We start from the raw sequence: 21,365 nt of genomic DNA on the forward strand, positions 1-21,365 counted from the left end.
CCCCCCAAAAAACACTGTCAAATTTAAACGAGAGGGAAAATGTCAATGCGGCGCGGCAGTGAGAGAGAGAGAGGGGAGAGAGAGATGAAAAAAAAACACTTACTCGCCAGTTCTCCGATACACCATAGCTTGTTCCTCGTTCCCTCCTCCACCCTCCAACGGACGCCAGCCTTGCCTCTCCAGCCGGATCGGAGGCAGTCCTCCAGCCCCTGACAGAAGGAATGCCGTGCCCCGTTCTTGGGGAACAGAAGGGGTCTCCCCCGCCACTGGCAGCGGTTCTCCTACTCCAGGCAGTCGGCAGCGAGCCCATACCCGCTCGCAGTCGCCGGTCTCAGATCCCGCCGTGTTTCAGCAGCTGGTAGGGGACTCCTCTGCTGCTGGCAGCGGCCCTGACCACTCCAGGCAGTCGGTTAGGAGCCCCTTCTCCCCTCGCAGTCGGCAGCCGTCCTCCGCTTCCAGACGGCCGGGCTCCTCGTCCCCCGGCAGATGGCTGCGGCTGCTCCATTGGGGTGGACGGTAGTGGCGAGAACTCTACTACGGCATATCCCTCCTCCTTCCCAGATTTCGGCACCAGTGTAATCAGTTCAATGGAAAGGAGGAGGCGAGAACCGGCTTGATAATATAAATAATAGTTTTAATGATAAACTTAAAAAGACACAAACACACATTACGGACATGCCCGTAAATGATCTCTCATTTTTTATGTAGCCTACAAAGAGTTTTTATTAAATTTTTGTTGGAAAATGTCTTTAAATGCAGTAGTCGTTCACTAGCTGCATATGTGTTGAACTTAATAAAGACCTTCTTCATCACCGGCAAATGAAAGATTTGCAGTTTTGGTATCCATTGGTTGTAGATAAATATCCACTGCAAGCAGCATTATCTTTGTTTTCTGTGTTTTGAAATATTCAGTTTGCATGTTAGTGAGAAACCTCTGAGAAACCACTGCAGTGCTCCAGTGCTTACTCATTCAGATTGAATCACAAATCTGATTCAGACCGCTTTGCTATCACGTAGGGCCAATTCATTTAAAGAACCAACTCAAATTAGTGATTCTTTTGTGAATTGGACATTTTTTGTATTGATATAAAACTGGTGATGTTAAACACTGGGTACATGGCATGATGTAGAGGTGTAGCTTTTGTCAACACTATGCTGCTACCTAATCAAAAACATAGCTTCGCTATACTGAAAAGCTACTTGATTTAAAAGCTCGCTACTGAGAAATGTAGTTATGCTTAGCTCCAATCCTTGTAGTGAAGTTACTTCCCATTACTGCTTTCTAGTCTAAAGTAGTGTAACAAATTACAATTTAAATAGTTGTAATAAGATTACAGTGACTGACTTTCAATAAAAGTTAATTATTTTAGGAAATTTCTTAGAATAGCTACACATATTTCTGAAATTATATTATTTATATAGAATATATTTAAAACATGAATTATGTTCATACCATTTGCATGTCTGTTTCTGTGACTACTGAAGGGACAAAAATTAATAAGGAGGAAATATTTCAAACATTTTTAATTTGTTGAGCAGAAACACTTTTCAGTAGTAACTTACTGTAAAAGTAAAGAAATGAGTTACTTTTTCGAATAAGTAACCATTAAAGTAAATTTGAGAGAATTAATCACTCATTTTTGAGTAACTAACCCAAATGTGATTATATTGGTTGCTTGCATACAATTCAATGCATGGATGTTGTAAAGTCATATTGCAAGTCAAATTAAATGGCTTCAAAGTGAAAAATCAGAAAACAACAACAACAACTTTTTAAACCATTCAGATCGCTTTGTTATATGTGATTGTTTTGCTGATAACCCTTTACAAAATGCCTACAATGGCTGCGTCCGAAATCAGGAAAATGCTGCCTTTGAAGGCTGTATACGGAGGCAGGATGAAAATAAGGGGCTTTTCAAACTGTTTGGAGACCAGTATCCTTAAGAGTTCCATTTATTCAAAACAGCGGTCAGTTAAGACATTCACTGATTGGGCAGCAAGTCAGCTGCTCACGTTTTCGAATGCAGTCGATGTGTCTTTAGTCGCCAGCCTCTGGTGGTCACATTAGGTAAGCTTAGCCACGTTTGATTTGGCAACAGGAACCTTCAGTATTTGACAGTTTCTCACCACAGTTTTTTTTTCTTCTTTGCTACTGCCCCACATACTCAATGCACGTGCTAATAACTACTAACCACTTTCCATTACACAGTGCTAACTCATGAAAATATCTTGGGAAAAGCTGAGGAGGAAATGGCCTATATGCATGCAAATACTGTGCCCTGGATATCCTGTCCAAACACCCACTGGCCCCCTTTACAATCTACTGAACTGGGCTAAATGTTTTTCTCTGGCAAAGTGATGTTATGAGGTTTGACTATATCCGGTATGTTCTCCATACATTCTGAAATCTGTGATGAACATAACTCTATCGGAGTGTGATAGGGGTGTGGCAAAGGGTACTCGGGGAGTGGTCGCAATGAGCCCCACTCACCACCTCTTCTTTCATACTCCTGCCATCGCAGCTTGATGTTGGCTGAAGTAAACAGAAGACCATTGGCTGTCCAGATTCCCTCAAAATAGCGCTATAATGAATGCAAACACCGTTTCCTAAGATTCTGTGACGGACTAACAGTGCAATCGGAGCGTATTATCCACGTGTGTGGAGCGGTTAATTTGATTAAATTAGCTAAGCTTTGAAACGCAAAGTGTGGATTGATGGAGGCGACGTCTTTCAAAAACTGAGCGCGGGACCAACGTTTTGTTTTAAATTCAGCGACTTTATGTTTCTAAAAGTGTGTATCTTCTCCCGTGTGCGGAGTTGCTGTTTGCCGGTGGCACTTGTCTTTCTTTGTGCAACTCTTCTCCAAGCATGCTTGAACCTCGCGGTGCACGGGCAGTGTGAGCATCGCCAAACCTTCCTCAACATCCCCAAACTATGGCCAGTGATCACAGTTTATAGAAGAGGATTACTTAAACTACGAAGTCACTCCTTTTACCCGTTCTCTGCCCCCTTGAGCCGCCTTAAACCCCGTGTACCCTCAGTCACCGCGGCTGAATTGTCGAGGAACAAGCGAGCGAACATTGCGCCCTTTTCATAGAGCAGCGCGAGAGGAAACATGGATGTATTTTATCCTTCAGCCGGTGGGAATTCTCTTCCCGGGGACCCGCAGAACATGGATTTTTCCCACTGCCTTGGATACTACAACTACAACAAGGTGAGAGACGCAGTTTGAACCTCTCAGCTGGTGCATCAAAAGTTCATTCGCTGTTTTGTTTTCTAGACCATCACAAATGTCGAGATGTGTAGTCTTACCTGGGGGCTTTCAGTGTTACTGGACAGTGAGTGAATTGTGCTGCTTTACACATTCTGCTTGATATGACATTATTGTTTTTATGTGCTCTTGAGGGAACAGTTGTGTGATTTCTGGATTTTAGACCTCTGCAAATTTTGTTGTTGGCTAATTCACGAAACCATAAAATCACATGTCAGAATGTCTTAACTGTCAAGCCGTCTTTGTCTTAAAGGAGCATGGTGTTATGAAAAGTTTATTTATACAGCTCTAGACTTAACTATTTTGACCTTGTTAATACTTTCAAGTGACACAGTAATGGAGCGCAAATCGTTGCAAATCTGCCTTATTGTTAAAAAAATATATCGCTTGTTTTTCCCTAATTAAATCTAACAAAAACTCATAGTGTAGGATTTAGCCGATTATTACCCTGTTACGATTTAGTAAGTGTACCTGTGGGACAAATCATGGTTATGTAACTTTGGATAGAGATGGATATAGTTTTATAAGTAGACTACAGGCTATGGTTTTGCTATTGCTGACTGTTCTACATGGTATCTATATCAGCTGCATACAAAATCATCACCCTTGATCAACCTACAGCATCTAAGAGAAGTTTAGACCCACCAACTCCAGCCTGCACACTGCTTTCTGCATATTTAGAACTCTAATTGGCTGCCCCCTTAAAGAATTACAGGACTTATAGTGTCACTCCGCAACCCTGGCACATAACTTATAATACCGCAAGGCACTAGAACCATAGCTCATTTAATTACTACAGCATAAACCATAACTGACAGCTTGCTGCTGTTTTTATTTAATGGCAAAGGGGTTAAGGTTGGGTTTAAGTTAGGGCTGCTCGATTATGGCAAAAATCATAATCACGTTTATTTTGGTCAATATTGAGATCATGATTATTTAACACGATAACCCATTGAAATTGGAGAAATCATGCATTTATTTTACTTTTTTTGGATATAGAAAGCTTTTTTAAAAAAGATTATCTTTTTAACAGTGGATTGCTTTGAAATTGAAATATAAACTGCACTGGTTAGGGGAGAAGGCTATTGTCATATGATCATTATTTTATATTACCTATGGTAGTCAAATAATTTTTAATTAATTAATTAATGAAAGCCTCCATTGCCATCATAAACAGCAGGGATGCTCACACTTCTATGAAATGAGATCTACTTTTTCATCATGTTATTGCAGCAAGATCTACCATGTACAAAATAGGCTTTACAATATCAATGTCGTTGAAATTTTACGGTTCTCAATACAAGCTTCAAAACCACAACAAATAATAACGCAAACCAATTTGTTAATTATGGAAGAAAGGTTTTAAGTTCTTAAGTAACTATTTAAGACTAGTAAACAGTCAGTAATAAAATAACAATAAAAACAGCAGTGAATAAAAATAGATAAAAAAAATAATATAACAAAAAATACAAATTAAGAAAATTCAGTGATTTTTTTTTTTTCTTTTTAATTTTTTTTAGCTGCTTTAAACGTTTTTAACAGCAGTAGGCTATCAAGTATTCAAGGAAACATTCAGAATGAAATGCAGCATCAAACTACTGTCTTCACTGTATGATTATAATACATTAATACTTTTTAAAGCTACTAAATTTACCCAGTCAAGAGCAGTGAGTGTTACTTGTTTACTTGTTATGGTTGTTTGTATATTATAATGACACACTAGACGGAAGCAGGTCTATTTTCTTACATTTACACTTGCAAGTCTGATATTTTAATACAAATCCGCCTTTTTCTCCACTGTTTACGTTCACTTTAGACATCACTCTCTGTGTTAACATTTATACCTCACCAAGATGGGCATTTTGCCAGAATTTTTAAATGTATTTGACCGTTCGGGTGCGCATTAGCGCAAACATTTTCAGAACACACGCGCATGTTCAGCACACACACATACGCCACCTGTCAATCAAACAGGGTGCAGCTGTTACTAGATCACTTGTGATTCATAAAATGACAAACTCTGGATTATTTTCAACAGCAAAATGCATATTTTAAAAACTGCACACTAAACCTAACCATAAGTGGAGTATAAATGAAATGCTAGAGGGAAAAATGCCACCTCTGGTTCACGCTTGTCACTGATAATACAAACACAAATACTGGTTTCAATACAGAATCCGAACTCCGGTCTCCCATGCTGCTGACGCAACGCACTTCCAATCGCACTTTAAGGGAAGGTAAACACACAGGAGCCAATGCAAAAATGTTTGATAGTGCATGGTGCTGGTCATTGATTCCGGATAATGTGGCCGATTCTAGGATACTGAAACTCTTAGAAACATCATGCTGACTTCCTGTGTGATAATGTTGCTTAATAACACCAAGTGTGTGCCTACAGAAGATGCATGTTTTTTTTTTATTCAGATGGGGCATGGATAGGGCTTTAGCAAACAGGGTGTGAGAATACCTAAAAGCTTGTTTGATCAAACTTATTTTAACAAAGTATTTAAGAATGTTCCCATGGAAATGCAATATGCATGTAATGTTTTGGTGTTTATTGAGTTGTTTCAAACAGCTCATGGTTCCTCAAGAGAGTCATCCTGCACTTACATTTTGTTCTCACATGTGTTGCTTCTGCAAATGTTCTGGCTGTGGAGCCAGTCCAATTTTAATTAAGTTCATGAGAACATCACAAATGCCATCAAATGCTTTTTTAGATCTACAGTAGAAGCAAAATGACTGAAACAAACTTCATTAGGTACTGTACTCAACGTTACAAAGCCAGACACTGTATAAGGATAAGATGAGAAAAAAGTGGCAGAAGAGAGAAAGAAAAAGGAGACTTGGATGCAGAACAGTTCCAAAATGTGGAAAATGAACCATGTGCTTGGATGAGAAAGGTCAACAATCATAACTGATTTGCAGACAGCCAAAAACTAGAAAGGTGTGCTCAGTAAACAGCTGTGACATTTAAAAATAATAATTTTAGAGCAGTTACGTAATACAGACAAATTTATGCTTGGAGCTTTAAGTTCTTGAACTGAATTTTGGGCTGTACCCTTGAGGCAGCTATAAGGGGTGATGATTTGTGTCTGCAGCCACACTGGATGCGGTGGATTCTAGGGAATGAGTGTGGATTGTTTAGGAGCATCGGGTTTATGAAGAGAACATGTGGTAGCAGTCAGTCAAATCTATTAGAAAAGTGTTCCTGATGGCTTATATAAACCAATGCAGACATATTTTTTTTAATACAATGTGACTTTACCTTTCTCTTTTTTTCTTTCTTTTGTGGCATTATAAAAGGCACATTTAAATGTGAGTTGTTCATCAGAACTGTTTCTGTTTTATTTATTTGGTCAATTTTAGGTATGAATTGAACAACAGCAATGAAATATCAAAGACAGATCTGTCACACTAAACCAAACTCTCCCTGAGCTTGCTTTGTAAGTGGTAGCTTTTACATAATGTCAGGTAGGACTAATTTGCATCCTACCTGAATTGTTGTTTTTACTCTGATCCTCTGCAGATGTGTTATAGAAGGATCCTTTTTATTATGCAAAGGCAGTACATTTGACTGAAAACATTTGAGGCTGTTGCAGAGGAGAAATTAGTATAACCATTACAGAGATAATGAGACAGCACATTTTGGCAGAGAATGTTTATCTGAGTCCGACTTTCGTTTGGTGGACGTCAGCATTCCTATCCCCATTCACTCTCTCTCTCTCTCTCTCTCTCTCTCTCTCTCTCTCTCTCTCTCTCTCTCTCTCTCTCTCTCTCACCCTCTCTCTCTATGCAACTCTTTCTTTCGCTTTCTCTCTCAATCCCCCTCTCTCCTTCTCGCTCACTCTGATGAAAAGCATCATTCAGTTATGCATAAGATGGTTGAATCTCTTTGTCCTGTTGTCCCATAAATGATTATGCATTTGGAAGTTTACATAAACACATCACATTAGAATGGCTGTAACATTTCACACACACAAGGTCTTTTATTTTTTAAGTGTACAAAGCACCATGTTTGTTGTAAAAATCATACAAACAAAACCATTCAAAGCTGCTATAGCCAACACTGAGTTTTTTTCTTTATACAATCTCCCTACAAGGAATAACAACTTCTATGCTCAAATTGTATAATCAGAGATTGTTCAAATTAAAATTTTAAATGACATTTTAACATGAGATCAAGTTAAAGAACTAAAATGCTTTTTTGAAAGATAATGACAAGTAGTAAATACTGATAGTTGGACTTCAAATAAAAATCCATGCTTTTGAAAAAAAAAAAAGAAGATGTACCTCCATCACAAGTATTGCTCAGAATTACATGCAGGAAAGGAGGAAACAAGGTGACAGCAATTGTACTGCATTCAGATTGTAAAAACCCACACATACTGTAGACTGTCCTCCCCTCGGTATATAGCTTTTCTTTGAGGCCTAGTGTTGATCCAAAAAGCAAGGGCTAAATTAATCGCCATATACGTTCTTACATTCAGATCTGTGTACAGTGTTTCAGTGTACACAGTGTGTGTCATTATACACATACACAGGAAGCTGGATACTCTCTGATTCATGAGTTTTAATTGCTGTAACCCAATAACTCTTTGTCGGGGAGGTGGAGATATGTATTTGTAGAAATTTGTGTGTTAGATTCTTTCTAAACGGATTCTGTTTGTAAAATTTTGCTGAGCATCAGAAATAAGAGAACAAAATATTTTTCAGGCTGTTCATTGGAGAACGATAAAATTCCTATCACGTCCCCAAACACAAAGATAGTATTGACAGCTGAAGAAAATGGCAGCTGTTTGCTGATACGTGAACTGAAGATACAGTTTCCTGAGCCTATTCTTGATATACAACACATCATTTTGAGAGCAGGAGCACATGTGTGCAGTGAAATGCTTTTCATTGCCAGGAATACTGATGTATTTACTGAAAGTGGAAATCTTTCATCAGGATATGATATCACCACTATTATGTCCTGAAATGGCAGACAGATGCAGGGTTCTTGTATTCTGTTATTTGGCAGGGTTCTTGTAATCTGCTACTGAACGTTCAGATCTTGTGCTGACACACCAATCATATTGTGTTTCCTTCATTCGTGGTGTTGCAGAAGTACTGACCTCTCAGGTGCGCAGTCTCCTCCTTGCTTCTAATTTATTTTATTTTTCTCTCTATTGTCTTCAATTGATTTTTCTTTAAATTAACTTAGACCTTTGCCTCCTGGACCAGAAGATACTTGAAGGTAGTCGTATATGCCCTGTATTGTATAATTTATATACTGTATCTCATTTAGAGGTGGGTATCACAAAGTAGCTGGTGACACAATATAATATTTTATTTAGGTCACAATACGATATTGCGATTATTTTTTTTGGTGTATTGCAATTCAAAACTACTATATATTGCGATTTTTCACTCTGTGTTCATCATTCGTCTTCATTGGACATAAGAAAACAGTTTCCAAATCACCAAATGCATTTGTGACGAGGAGGAGGGCGTGGCCAGGCTATGATGGAGCAGGGCCGGCACTGTGTCAGTTGATCAGTGGGAGAGTGAGAGAAGGGGCAACCGGAGACGTATGTTTACTCTACTGTTTACTGTTGAGCCAGTTCCTGCCTCCTCCTTGCCCGTTCTTTAACTGTTACAGTGGTGCCGAAACCTGGGAGGGAGGAGGGATGTGCTGTTGCGGAGTCCACGCCACTGCCATCTGCCAGGGGAGTTGCCGCGGCTATCTGCCTGGTGACGGAGGGGTCGCTGCCAGCCGCCGAGTGCCGGAGGAACCACGGCCATCTACCAAGAAGGGGAGGAGCGGGTCCGTCCGCCAGGGGCTGGAGGACTCGCTGCCGTCTGCTAGAGGGTGGAGGAGTGGTTAAAGACTGGCGACGGCACGTCCAGGAGTCGGCGAGCAAGTTCTCTCTCTTTCTGTGTCTCAGCTTGCCCTTTCCCTCTTCCCACGCCTCCCCTCGTCTCTCTCTCTATGGTTCACAGGAGGCAGGGTGGACCACTGGCTGACAGAACGGCCGGAAAGGCAGCATCTCCCCCCCAAAGATGGGGGGAGTTAGTCAGACCTGTGGCACCCTGGCCTGAATCGGGAGGAGTGTGACGAGGAGGAGGGCATGGCCGGGCCGTGATAGAGCCTAGCTGGTGCTGAATGAGCTGATTAGCAGGAGAGCAAGATAAGGGCAGCCGGAGATGCCGGTTCGAGGTAGAGAGACGCACGTGGCCACGTTGCATGTATGTCTGTTTGTTTATATTTTATGTTGTGTTTTATCAATAAACGTTATGTTTACTGTTCAGCCAGTTCCCACCTCCTCCTTGCCTGTCCTTTTAACTGTTTAACAGTATTGTTAAATTAATATAAAAGTGCCAGTTTACAAAACAATGCCAGTTTATTTCCTAATATCAATTTACAATGCAAAGCCATAAGCATATAAGACCATAAAGGCTCCTTATTTCTGTGGTTAGGTCAATGTAGCTGGTCTTTCTAAAAGTAAATTATTGTATTTATGAATACAATATAGCCTAAACACTAATTTTTTTTATTTTTTATTACAACACAGTTTCAATACACAAAAGTATAATTGATTTAACCTAAAAGGTTAGCCTAATTTATTTGACACTAACATTTTTGTCAAAATACCTCAGTTAATGTTACTACTGTAAAATCTAGAGATGGACCGATCGACCGGCCAGGGACCGGAATTAGCCAATTTTCCGCATGCTCGGCCTGACCGGTGACCGGCTGGTCAGCCTCACGTCTTTCCGATTCCAAGCCGGTCCGTTTTGTTGCCAGCGGCACAGGCAATAACGTCACAGCTGCACGTAAACTTATTGGCGTGGAAGATCTTGACTGTGAGTGAAGAATACATAAAGTTCGAAATGTGTAATAATTGTAAGGCCAAAGTAAACCCTGGGGGAACCACCACAATAACTTTCGGAACAACAAACCTAATTAGACATTTAAAACACCATCACCCAGCTGAAAATGCCCATTTTAAAAAAGAAGCGTAAAAGTGAAAGCAGCTAAAGCTTGCCAGAGCTTAGAGCCATCCACAAGTCAGCAGCCTCTCCTATCATCCCTTGGAATGAGCAGCGAAAAGACCAAAGCAATTACGAGGAAAATTATGGAATTCATGGCCCTGGATGACCAGCTGTTCTCCATAGTTGAGGACAGAGGATTCAGAAATCTGATACGTTTCCTCGATACAGAGTAGGAGGTACTTTCCGACGTCACGTTGCCCGAGTTGTTTAATCTCGTGTCATGTCACACACGCAGCCTGTTATCTGTCAACATTTGGGTACACAAATCCAGGAGAGGGGAAGTGGGGTGCTGGATGGCAGAGGCAGGATAAAAACTATAGAAATTGTCCCGTTGTGATTTAATGTGCTGAGTAACGTAATTTTTCCCACCGTGTCCGATATTAAAATCAGTGCGACACACATTGCAAAAGGCGTGGGCATTGTTGATATGGCTTCGGGATATTAAATTAAATTCTTCCATCCAGCTGTTGTTAAATGTACATGTATATTTTGTTTTTTTCACCGGAGCACCAGCTGAGTCTTCTCCTCCCATCTACCAGTGATGCTTGATTTAACATCCCGCGTCTACAGCCTGCTCAGATATCAACAGCGCAAATGGGTTGTAGGTTGCCAGGTTGAGGTCATAAATGATTTGTAATGTGTATGATGTGTCGATTGTGTGTTTAGGATGCGTTTCATTCAAGATCTGGCAACTGAACCACCTTGGAATAATATATTGATGTAATTATTCATATAACGTGGTTTGGGCCATACAAATTACGGGAGTTTTTTGGGAGAAATAACAAAACAGGAGACTCCCGGGAAAACGGGAGTGTTGACAGGTAGGGTTTCAAGCTGATCCCGAAGCAGTGCTCAGTTTTACAACTGATATTTGGACATCTAACATAAGTTGAGCGTATTGGACACTTCAGTTTTTCAGATCTTTGGAATTGTTTTGTTAGACGAGTAATAAAGAGAAAAAGGTCCATTTATAAAAATAGTGAAATTACATTTGTTATATAAAGCAACTCATTTGCAGTTAATTGTTATTTCTACCTCTTTCCAGTCACAGAGCACTTTATTTTGAGAGTTGTTTAAGTGAGAGAAGATCCTGTAACTTAGTGCAGTTTGGGGGAAATTGTAATGTTTAATAATTTATTTTATTATGAAAATAAAATGTTGCATTGAAGAAAGGTAGATTTTTTTTTTTTACATGCGGTCAATAATAGTTCTTAGAAAGAAAATCGGTATCGGCAGGTCACACTTGCAAAAAATCGGAATCGGTGCTCCCTAGTAAAATCTTAACAAATTTTATTAAGGGAGGGTGATTATGTGTAAAGACTGTTGTTGAATTCCTAGATCGATTTGGCAAATAGAAACATTTTGCCCATCACCACATTATTAATGTGGACAAATGTAAATAATAATATAGATATTTGACATGAAAATATCGATACAATATCATGAGGAAAAATATCATGATACTTTAACATGAATATTTTTCCCCCACATCTAATCTCATTATGTGTGTGGAAGTGACTTAGCAATGTAGCAATGGTGCCTTTCACACATAACCTGGTCTTGCGTTAAACCAGCTAGTCACAAATTCACAAATTGAACATGCAGTTGTCTCGAGATAAGTTCTCTTATACACGCTGTTTAAAAAAAAAATAGGATATAGGCAAGCGTTTACATCATGAATGTAAATTAGTTTTGGTTGTTGTTGATAAAGATATGTATCACGACATAGGCCTACACATTAATGTTTATTCAAAGAAAATGTTTTGCTATATACCAGATGTTTTCAACTTGGATGGATAATTGCACAATACTGTCCATCATTATGATAGATAAAAAATACGTTAAGGAATCTTGTCCACAACCAAGAGAAAAAAGGCACATTTTAATGCAAAATATCAAAAGTAATTACGTATGTATACAATTGTATAATGATTACTTATGGTACAACCTCTAATTGGCAGGCTCATACCCTACCAGACCATAATCAAAACAGTTGACACATTTCTACTGGTATATTGATTTAACTGGTTTACCACTCACCTTATGTTCTAACGTTTGTTTACAAAGATAATAAAAATTCAAAAACAGTGCAGACTGACGCAATGCTCGTCCTATGTGAACGGCCTCTAATTCACTTGAGTCCTCAACAGCTAACCATGACCAATGCCATCTAAGATGCATCAGTGATTGATGGAAGAAAGGTATGCCAGAACAAGCCTGAGGCTGAAGAGCTCATTTCCACCAACCCCTATATGCAGCACTCTTTAGTAGTCACTATGATTGATTTAGTGGCTGGCTGATATGATGCAGTGTGGCTGGGCAAATATATGTAAATTTGTAGCTGACACACACCATTAGCCAGGCCAGATCATGCTCTATAAATCACATCTTTAATCCTCTACATTCTGCTTCTTGTAAATGCTCTTCATCTAATTTCCTCCTATATCACCTGCATGCCACATCTGGGTCCTATATGTTGATTTTTTTAAGTGAGCCAGATTATATAAATGTATGTTTTTGTGGGTTTGTTCCTCATGAAATAAACTTAGTGTGATGTTAACCAATACACATCATGTAGCAGAGCCACTTCTCTTTGTGTTTGGATGTGTGTGTGTGTGTTTGTGTGTTTTGATTAGGAGAGAGAGAGAGAAGGTAAGAAAAAGAAAGGCATCATTGATCCCAAGCTGCTGAAAACTGTCACCAAATCTTCCCCTGAGATTGTTTTGAACAAAGGTTTGATGGCTCCTCTTCAAGAAAGGAATGTGCCCCATGCTAAGGGCACAGTGCCTCTGACAACACATTGTGCCAGTCAGCTATGTGGAGAGGGTTTAACATGTCCTCCTTCTTTTGTTTAAAGCTGAGCTGAAATTCTGATTCTCATCCTGTTCCATTGAAATCGAATTGTCTCAAAACAAAGGGTGCCAATCTGGAATGCTGATCAGTCGAAATATATTACTGTTATGACAATAGCTTCTGATAAGAGTTGAGGTAAATTTTCCATACAACATGTCTTTGTCATGTTGAGCAAAGAAAGTTTTATAAGGTATTATTGCTACAGTTTGTAGCTACTTACTACATTTATAGAACTTTTAAACTGGAGTTAGTGATTACATAGAATATTTACTTATCATTTCCAGTAATATTAACACTTAGCTACTGATTGTAAAGTCTCATGGCTGTGTATTGATATACAATTCTAAATTGTAAAATAGTTTTTCTTCAAACAAGAAGAGAACGTGTGTCTGAATTAGGGCTGGGATAAACGATTATTTTTTAAACGATTAATCTAGCAATTTATTTTGATGCATCGATTAATCTAACGATTAATTTTTTTCAGTCCGATTCGATTTCGATTCGATTAATCGACTTGTGACAACACCGGTAATACCGGTTTCATCGGGGGTGGGGGTGTATAAAATGTAAAAAAAAAAACATTTGCCGGGAGTTTGATTGACTGGCGATCTGATCAATCAATCATAATACACCTGACAAAGTAGTCCGGAGAGAGAAGATTAACGTCGGTGGATTTGAATTTGAATAATAGATTGTAGGCTACTGTACTGACATCTTTCCGCGGTTAAAACAACAGTCCTTCTGATGTAGGCTACATTCATGTTTAGCCTATTTGATGCTATAAATTAACCAAGGAAAAGATGATCAGTTCACGAGCAGCTTTAACTGAGGCAATCTGTCACGACACATTAAAGAGCCACAAAATAGTAGGCCTATTTATGGTTTAATTTTCTTTGAATAACCAAATTTGAAAGTTGAGACTTTATTAAATGTTACCTGCTTGGTCCTGTCTGTCAGCACGTTGTCAGTGTCCTCTATGTATTTTTCTCGACATTCATATCTATAAGCGCATTATTAATAGCTATAAGCGAAAACTTTAGGTGTCGACAATGTATTATAGCCTACTCCAACATCGAGTGCAAAGTGGGGAGTTAAAAAAAAACTTACGGTGCTCTGTCATCTGCAGCTGCTCCCGGGTGGCGCCTCTTCAGATGCTGGTGCATTGCCGTGGTGCTAGAATGGAAGGCCATCTCCATTTTGCAAAGACGACATATCACGGAATTGTTTCCTTTTAAATTAAAGCATTCCCATACTTTAGAGGAACAAGTGCATGCCGCCTTGCACTTCTGGTAGTCTGAGGAGCCACTCGTGTTGCTACTGCTCGCCGGCGCCGCCATCTTTGTTTTGGGTCCGACGAATTGACGCGCATATTTTGCGTCGATGTATTTTTTGCGTCAACATCATCCCAGCCCTAGTCTGAATTTATTTTGTTCTGTCAATAGCTCTTCAAGTGCAGTGTTTCTGAGATTATAATTGGACTACTGATTGCTCTCATTTCCTTTGACATTTTGTACATCATTAAAGCTAAAAAGGGAAGACAGACTATTTAAAGAACTGTCTGGAAAGTGTATGTTCACTGTAAAAATGAATCATTGAGCAAACTTAAAATTCAATGCAATATGATGCAGTAAGATTTTTGGGTTCTCTCAATGACGTTTGAATAATTGTCCTCAGTAACATTGTTTTGTTTAAACAATGTGAATTTGTTTGTTCTCTAAATGCTAGAGAGAACTACTCATTTCTAGTTCAGCCAACTGACAATTCACAATGTGAGAACTTTCATTTTGTCCCCATTTAGTACTTTTATATGAAGTTACCAGCAATCTTTTTCTCTCTATTAGAGAGGTGTGTGGTATGAACAATTGTTTGACGTAGACACACAATAGACTTAAATTCTTAACACTCAAACCTCAATAATGGAGACAATCAACAAACCTCATTAAGTTAAAAGATGAGCTTTTAACATCACCATATAACTATTAACTAACAGTGCCAAAAAAAAAAAAACAACAACAACAACAAAAAGCATAAATTAAGTCAGCAAACAGCAAGGAACAAGCCTCAAACACTAACCACATAATTTATTCATGTTACAATGCATGCTGGGAACTCAAACATCAGCAAAACTGTTCAACATGAAATTGTTTCAGACAACTCTGTTTGACTTGTTGGGACAACATTTGGGGTCTAACATGTGTTTTTATATAGATGCAATGTAATTCACATTTTGAGTTTCTGTGACTCAAAAACCCCCATAAACTGGATAAAATGCAATTGAATTTTTACAGTGTGTTCACAACCCTACACAGTGTATTTTGGTCTCTGAAAACTCTTGCAACTTCAAGCTTTGTCCTGCTTAAGTTATCAAGTTATCGACCTCTCAGGCTTATTGCAGGAATATTTTCAGTGACCTTAAAACAGTTTTGGTTCTGAAGCACGGTTATCATTTTTAACATTCAATTAACCATGAGGTTTCATGAACATTTTTTTTGTTGAGAGTCTGTATATGGGAATAAAGAAAGTTTATTGCAATGGAATTTCCTCAAACACTCAAAATAGCAGCAAATAAAGTTCACAGTGAGCTGTGAGTCTAAATAGTACAATAAATGGATCTTCAAGTGATAAAATCTCACATTAAACGCAAACAAATATAATCAAACTGTTACTGCTTTTATATGCACTCTGCCTGGGAAGGTTCACATTTCCGTAAGGGAGCAAACACAAGTATTGTCATGTGTGTGGAGTTACACTGTGGTTAAATAGCCTCTTTGGAGTGCTTTGATATTTAAATGGTTTAAAATCATATAGCATTGGACTTGTCTAATTATTGTAAATCGAATGTGCTATATAAATGAGTTGTACGTAAATATGCACACAAGAGCAAAAGGGAAAAAAACACAGTTTTACAGTTTATAAAGTGCTGAAACTTTCATTGGTGAAAAACAATCTGGAGTCATGTTTAATGGCGCAACAGTCTCATGAAGGCCTCTTTGCAACCTGAACTTCTTCAGAAAGTAACACAACGCAGCAAATGAAACAATGCAGGTGTTTTGTGATATTTTTATAAAAAAGAAAGTTCTTTTTAACTATACTTGGTGTTTAAAAATGTGATCTTGAGCAAAATGCTGAAAGAAAACAGTGAAATTCATGCCAGCATTCAAAAATCCGTGACTATCCGTGCACATCCTTAATGGCATTCCTAGAGGACGTGACTCAATAAGTGTGCAGCACAATGCACATTTTCTTGCTTTATGGTTAAAACAGCCACTTTTACTTCTCAAAAGTTGCCCTGAGACTATTATCTATTAAATTAAAAATGTCTAAAAACAAATTCTAAGAGCTCAGTATTAACTAAAACTCTAGTGCTCTTAATAGGCTAAAAGGCTTCTGGCTTACTGAATGGTAACATCAGTGAAATGCAGATTTGCAAGGGCTTGAAGTGCAAATTTATGGTGCTTGAAGCACGTGACTAGGCAGAGTTACAGCGAACAGGAAGGGATCTGCTCAGATCTGCATCAGCGAAGACTCCAATCAGGTTATTCGCAAAATAGCTTTCCAATGGGTCTCCGGTTCTTCCCATAATTCACACCGTGTTTGTTCAGGTCAGTTAGTTACTCATGCCTCTATATATGACTATTCTGTCTAGGGATTCACCGATACCACTTTTTCTCTTCTGATTCTGATACCGGAAATCTCAGTATCGGCCTATGCCGATCCTGATCCAATACCAGTGTAGAATATCTTAACATTATTGTGTGAAACTAATTGTACTCTTTAATATGTAAAGAAACACAAACCTCTAACTACACATTATTTCAATAAATGTATAGATTATTAAGAAACACTTTATTATTAATTAGTATTCTGGATAATTTAGCAGCAAAATTATTGGTAATTCCAGTCTTCAAATCTTCTGTAGAAAATTAACCAGTGTTTTATTTTTACCTTTATTCTTTTAATTTTTCCCCAAAAATGTTTCAACTTTCAGCTGGACTTTCAGGATTCAGATCTCTTTTTTTTTTTTTCAATTTAGTTGTAAGACATCTGTCCACTTTTCATTCACAGTTATTTTTTGGAACCCATTCAATTTAAATATTGTTATAATTTGTAAACAAATACTAATGACGACAATAATAGCAATAATACAATAAAAATAATACATTTTTATTAATACTATTATTATTGACTTTTAGTTTTAAGTACAACAGTAATATATTTAAATCGTGCACTTTTTAAACCCTCACACTTTTATTTTGACATTCTAAACTCTTCAGGAAGTCCTGTATGTGTCTGTTTGTAGGCAAGTTCACAGTAGTTTAATTAGCTTCTTATTCAAATTCTGGTAAAATGCACCTTCGGTGCCATTCTAAATGCATATTATAAGTGAACCGAACTATTGAGCATCTACATCTGTTGTTCTTGATTAGCGCTCAAATGTTGCGCAACGCATAAAGGCTAAAAAATAGCCATGAGTGTGTGTATAAACAGAGCAGAGCCATTCACTGATGCGCTGGTGCTGCGCATACTACTTATAAAACACAGCCTTCTGTGATTCACAGAGCTATTGCACGTCTTCTAGTGGCTTTGAATAAAATGCACGAGTCATATGAATGGCTTTAATGGTGTTTTAATGGTTCCTATGTCATTTTTGGAGCTTGATAGTAACGAACATGACTAACACACAGTATCGGATTTGGATCGGGCTCGTCGGACCAATACCCAATCTGTCTAAAAGCTTCAGGTATCGGATCGGTGCATCCCTAGTTCTGTCTTCATTCAAACTTATGTAAAAGGTCCTTATTTGACACAGTAGACTTTTACAGATGCAAAGAGTAATAATGGGAAAGGGGCAAAGAAAGATGGTGGATCTCATTAACTGAAGAATGATGTACTGTGTGCCAGGTGACAATATAAAATCATACAACTGTCAGATTGCCCGGTGTTGCACCACACATACCCACAATGCTTTGTGGATCCAGGTTGTCCTGTATGAACTGACAAAGACAGCAGGTGTGCAAATACCAGTAAGGCTCACTGAGCAAAGAGTTCCATAGTGGGGTAAACAAAAGACTCATTTGAATGAGCAAACAGAACACATATTGAAATGACTAGAAAGAATAACAACAGACATTAGAGTTAGTGAAGTCAAGGCTACTTACAGAGCAATGTTATATTTTAAAACTTTTTTCTTTCTTGCTTTCTTTATTGGTTCCCTTCCTTCCTTCCTTTCTTCCTTTCTTCCTTCCTCATCTTGACATTCTGTTCGATTTTCAAACCAGGAAGGTGATAGTATGCAGCTGGAGACAGTGTTATGTTTTACATTAGCTTATAAAGGCCATCGGTTACTGATACAATGGATAACTCCCTCCCCCACACTCACACAAGGTAGGTTAACTATTACTTTTCTTTAAATTAAGTTCTTCATAAGAATTAGGAACTCAAATTGATAAGGCACAATCTCTCTCTCTCACACTCTTTCTTTCTCTCTGGATTTTTAATGGATCCTTTAAAGGGTGCATTAGTCTGATAAGAAGAAATACATTTTGTTTTCCATGGGAATACAATTCTCTGTAATAAAGGTTAAATAAAATGTTAGACCTCGTACGCAGTGGCTCTGGAGTATGCTCTCTCACTCTGCATTCACACACTCCATTATTCTTTCTTTTGCTCTGTCTCTGCCATTTCTTCTTTTTGAGTGGATTTCCTTCATCTTATGTTTACTTCAGCACTTCACAAATATCAGATTTGCATCAGGTGGATTATCTGCTTTTCATTTGGGCTTGTTCATTATGTCTATAGACAGGACCTACCGTTTTCTCCTGTGCCTGAGGTGAAACAGGAACATGGTTTTGTTCTGTAGCTGCAGTACTTTGCTCCAAGGGCACTGATTTCCAAAGCCTGACAGCTTGTGCCAACTAGTTTAAATTGTGCTTGACAGAACAACCCAGGGCAATTAATCATTTGACTAGCATGTAGAATGATGCAGTATCACAGACAGGGCAGAGAGAAAAGGACCTCATATATTTGCTCTTCCTCTTCGAGTCACCAACCATGAAATTGTTATCATGCCCATGACAGCGTATTTTCTCTTGCATTAAAAATTACACACATCTGCTCTGTATGGAAGAGCTTTTGTTCTCATTAAGATGGGGCAATGGACATTCATTTGCTTTTGCTTGTACTGTAACACATTAAGACATATGTTCTCTGTTTGATGACAAGCCTCTGCCAGAAGCGATAGAAAGAAAAGGAGAAAAAAGTGTGAAGCTGCATTAATTTTCATAGCCACCAACCATATGGTTTCCTCACTGCTGAGCCAGCTGCTGATATTTATTTGATATGCATATTAAAACTGGAGATTGGATGCTTTGTAGATGGTTTCCAAAAATTTTACCACGATTGTTTCATTTCTGATTGGTATTTTATAAGCCTCTGAGGAATCCTTGAGAGAAACACCAGTCTGCACTCGCTGCTTAAGTGTGATTGAATGTTGCATTTAGCCTCTAATAAAGTTCTATTGGAGACTTCAGCAGCTGGCTCCCATCTGGAGTTTGTGGAGAGAGTACAAATGTGTGCGTGTGTGTTTTGGGGGCTGCTTTTTAAATATATTTTGGTAGGAGGAAAGTTGAGCACCTACACTGGCGGCCAAATATTTGGAATATTGTACAGTTCTAGCTGTTTTGGAAGGAAATTGGTACTTTAATTCACCAAAGTCGCATTCAACTGATCACAATGTATCGTCAGAACATTACTGATGTACAAAAAATAGCACCATCACTATAAGTTATTTTTGATCAAATCTAGACAGAGGCACCATTTCTAGCAGCCATCACTCCAACACCTTATCCTTGAGTAATCATGCTAAATTGCTAATTTAGTACTAGAAAATCACTTGCCATTGTATGCAACACAGTTGAAAGCTATTTGGTTTGTTAAATTAAGTTTAACATGATCTTTGTTTTTGTTTTTAAGTTGCCATAGTATGCAATAGATTGGCATGTCTTAAGGTCAATGTTATGTCAAAAATGGCAAAAAAGATTCAGCTTTCTCTAGAAACGCAACAGCCAATCATTGTTTTAGGAATGAAGACTATACAAGGCTTTGTACAATTGTATGTACTTGTGCTGCACAATTAATCATATCGCAATCACGATGTCAGCCTGTGCGATTATATGACGGTAAATTCTGTGATTTTTATTAAATCAACAAGTGCATGTGTGGACGTGACAGCGGTCAGAGCCAGTCGTGGAAGAGACTCAATCTGAGCGGGAGTCGAGACCGGGAAAGATTTAAAGTTCCACCAGCTGATGCACACTCTAACATGGAGACGCTCGTCTCACACTCGATCTCAACATGTTGCATCATTGATGAGATCATCATAATATCAATCTTATGTGAAAAATAACATTAAAATTACAACAACAATAACATGTGTGTGTATGTATATATATATACACAACAACAACAACAGTTTTAGTGGTTTGAGTGAACCACACTTTTATATCCAGTTTCCTTTTCAAACGAGTTTATACAAAGTACATGTTACATCCTGATTAAATGTCCCTGTTTGTTTGGACAATCTTTTTTTCCTGAAAATGTGTATGTTCTTATTTATTGTTCTATTTTGTAATATTGAGAATATAACAAGTTTGCAGTAATGCAAATATATTTAATTTTCTAAAAATATTTTAATTTGAAAACACTGTCCATTTATAGTTGTTGTTGTTGTTAGTTTGTATGTTTGAGTTGAAAAATACACATTTCAGCATGTATTCTATTTGTAGTAATCTCAGTAATCTATTTGTGCTTTTTCCTTGATAACCAAGCAAGTTGAATCATGATACCATTTGTTTATTTTTATCTCAGTCGCATATCGCAATATTAACCTCAATAATCGCAATATGACATTTTCCCCAAATCGTGCAGCCCTAGTATGTACTATACAATTTCATACAAAAGTGTACTCTGCATTCTTTGCCCACTCTAACATTTTCTTTTTTCTTTTCTGTTTCAAATGTGGCTTTTTCTTTGCAATTCTTCCCATAAGGTCTGCACCCTTGAAAATGTCATACTATACAATTTCATACAAAAGTGTACTCTGCATTCTTCAAAGATAAATAACAACTGGCTCTAACAAGGACAGAAAGAGGTGGAAGGCCAGATTTACAACTAAACAAGAGGATAAGTACATCAGAGTCTCTAGTT

The 21,365-nt window shown here is 38.2% G+C and overlaps 1 protein-coding gene across 1 annotated transcript in view; it reads left to right on the forward strand.

Moving 5' to 3' along the window:
• Positions 1-2,534: 2,534 nt before the first annotated feature.
• The window catches only part of LOC127651488 (TOX high mobility group box family member 3-like), a 98,722-nt gene continuing 79,891 nt past the window's right edge, over positions 2,535-21,365 (forward strand). The window contains exon 1 of the mRNA XM_052137374.1: positions 2,535-3,215. Coding sequence (XP_051993334.1) covers positions 3,117-3,215 — 99 coding nt within the window. The 5' untranslated portion in view covers positions 2,535-3,116. The remainder of the gene's footprint in view (positions 3,216-21,365) is intronic.

This window comes from Xyrauchen texanus, chromosome 1 (assembly GCF_025860055.1).
Source record: "Xyrauchen texanus isolate HMW12.3.18 chromosome 1, RBS_HiC_50CHRs, whole genome shotgun sequence".
Classification (NCBI taxonomy): domain Eukaryota; kingdom Metazoa; phylum Chordata; class Actinopteri; order Cypriniformes; family Catostomidae; genus Xyrauchen; species Xyrauchen texanus.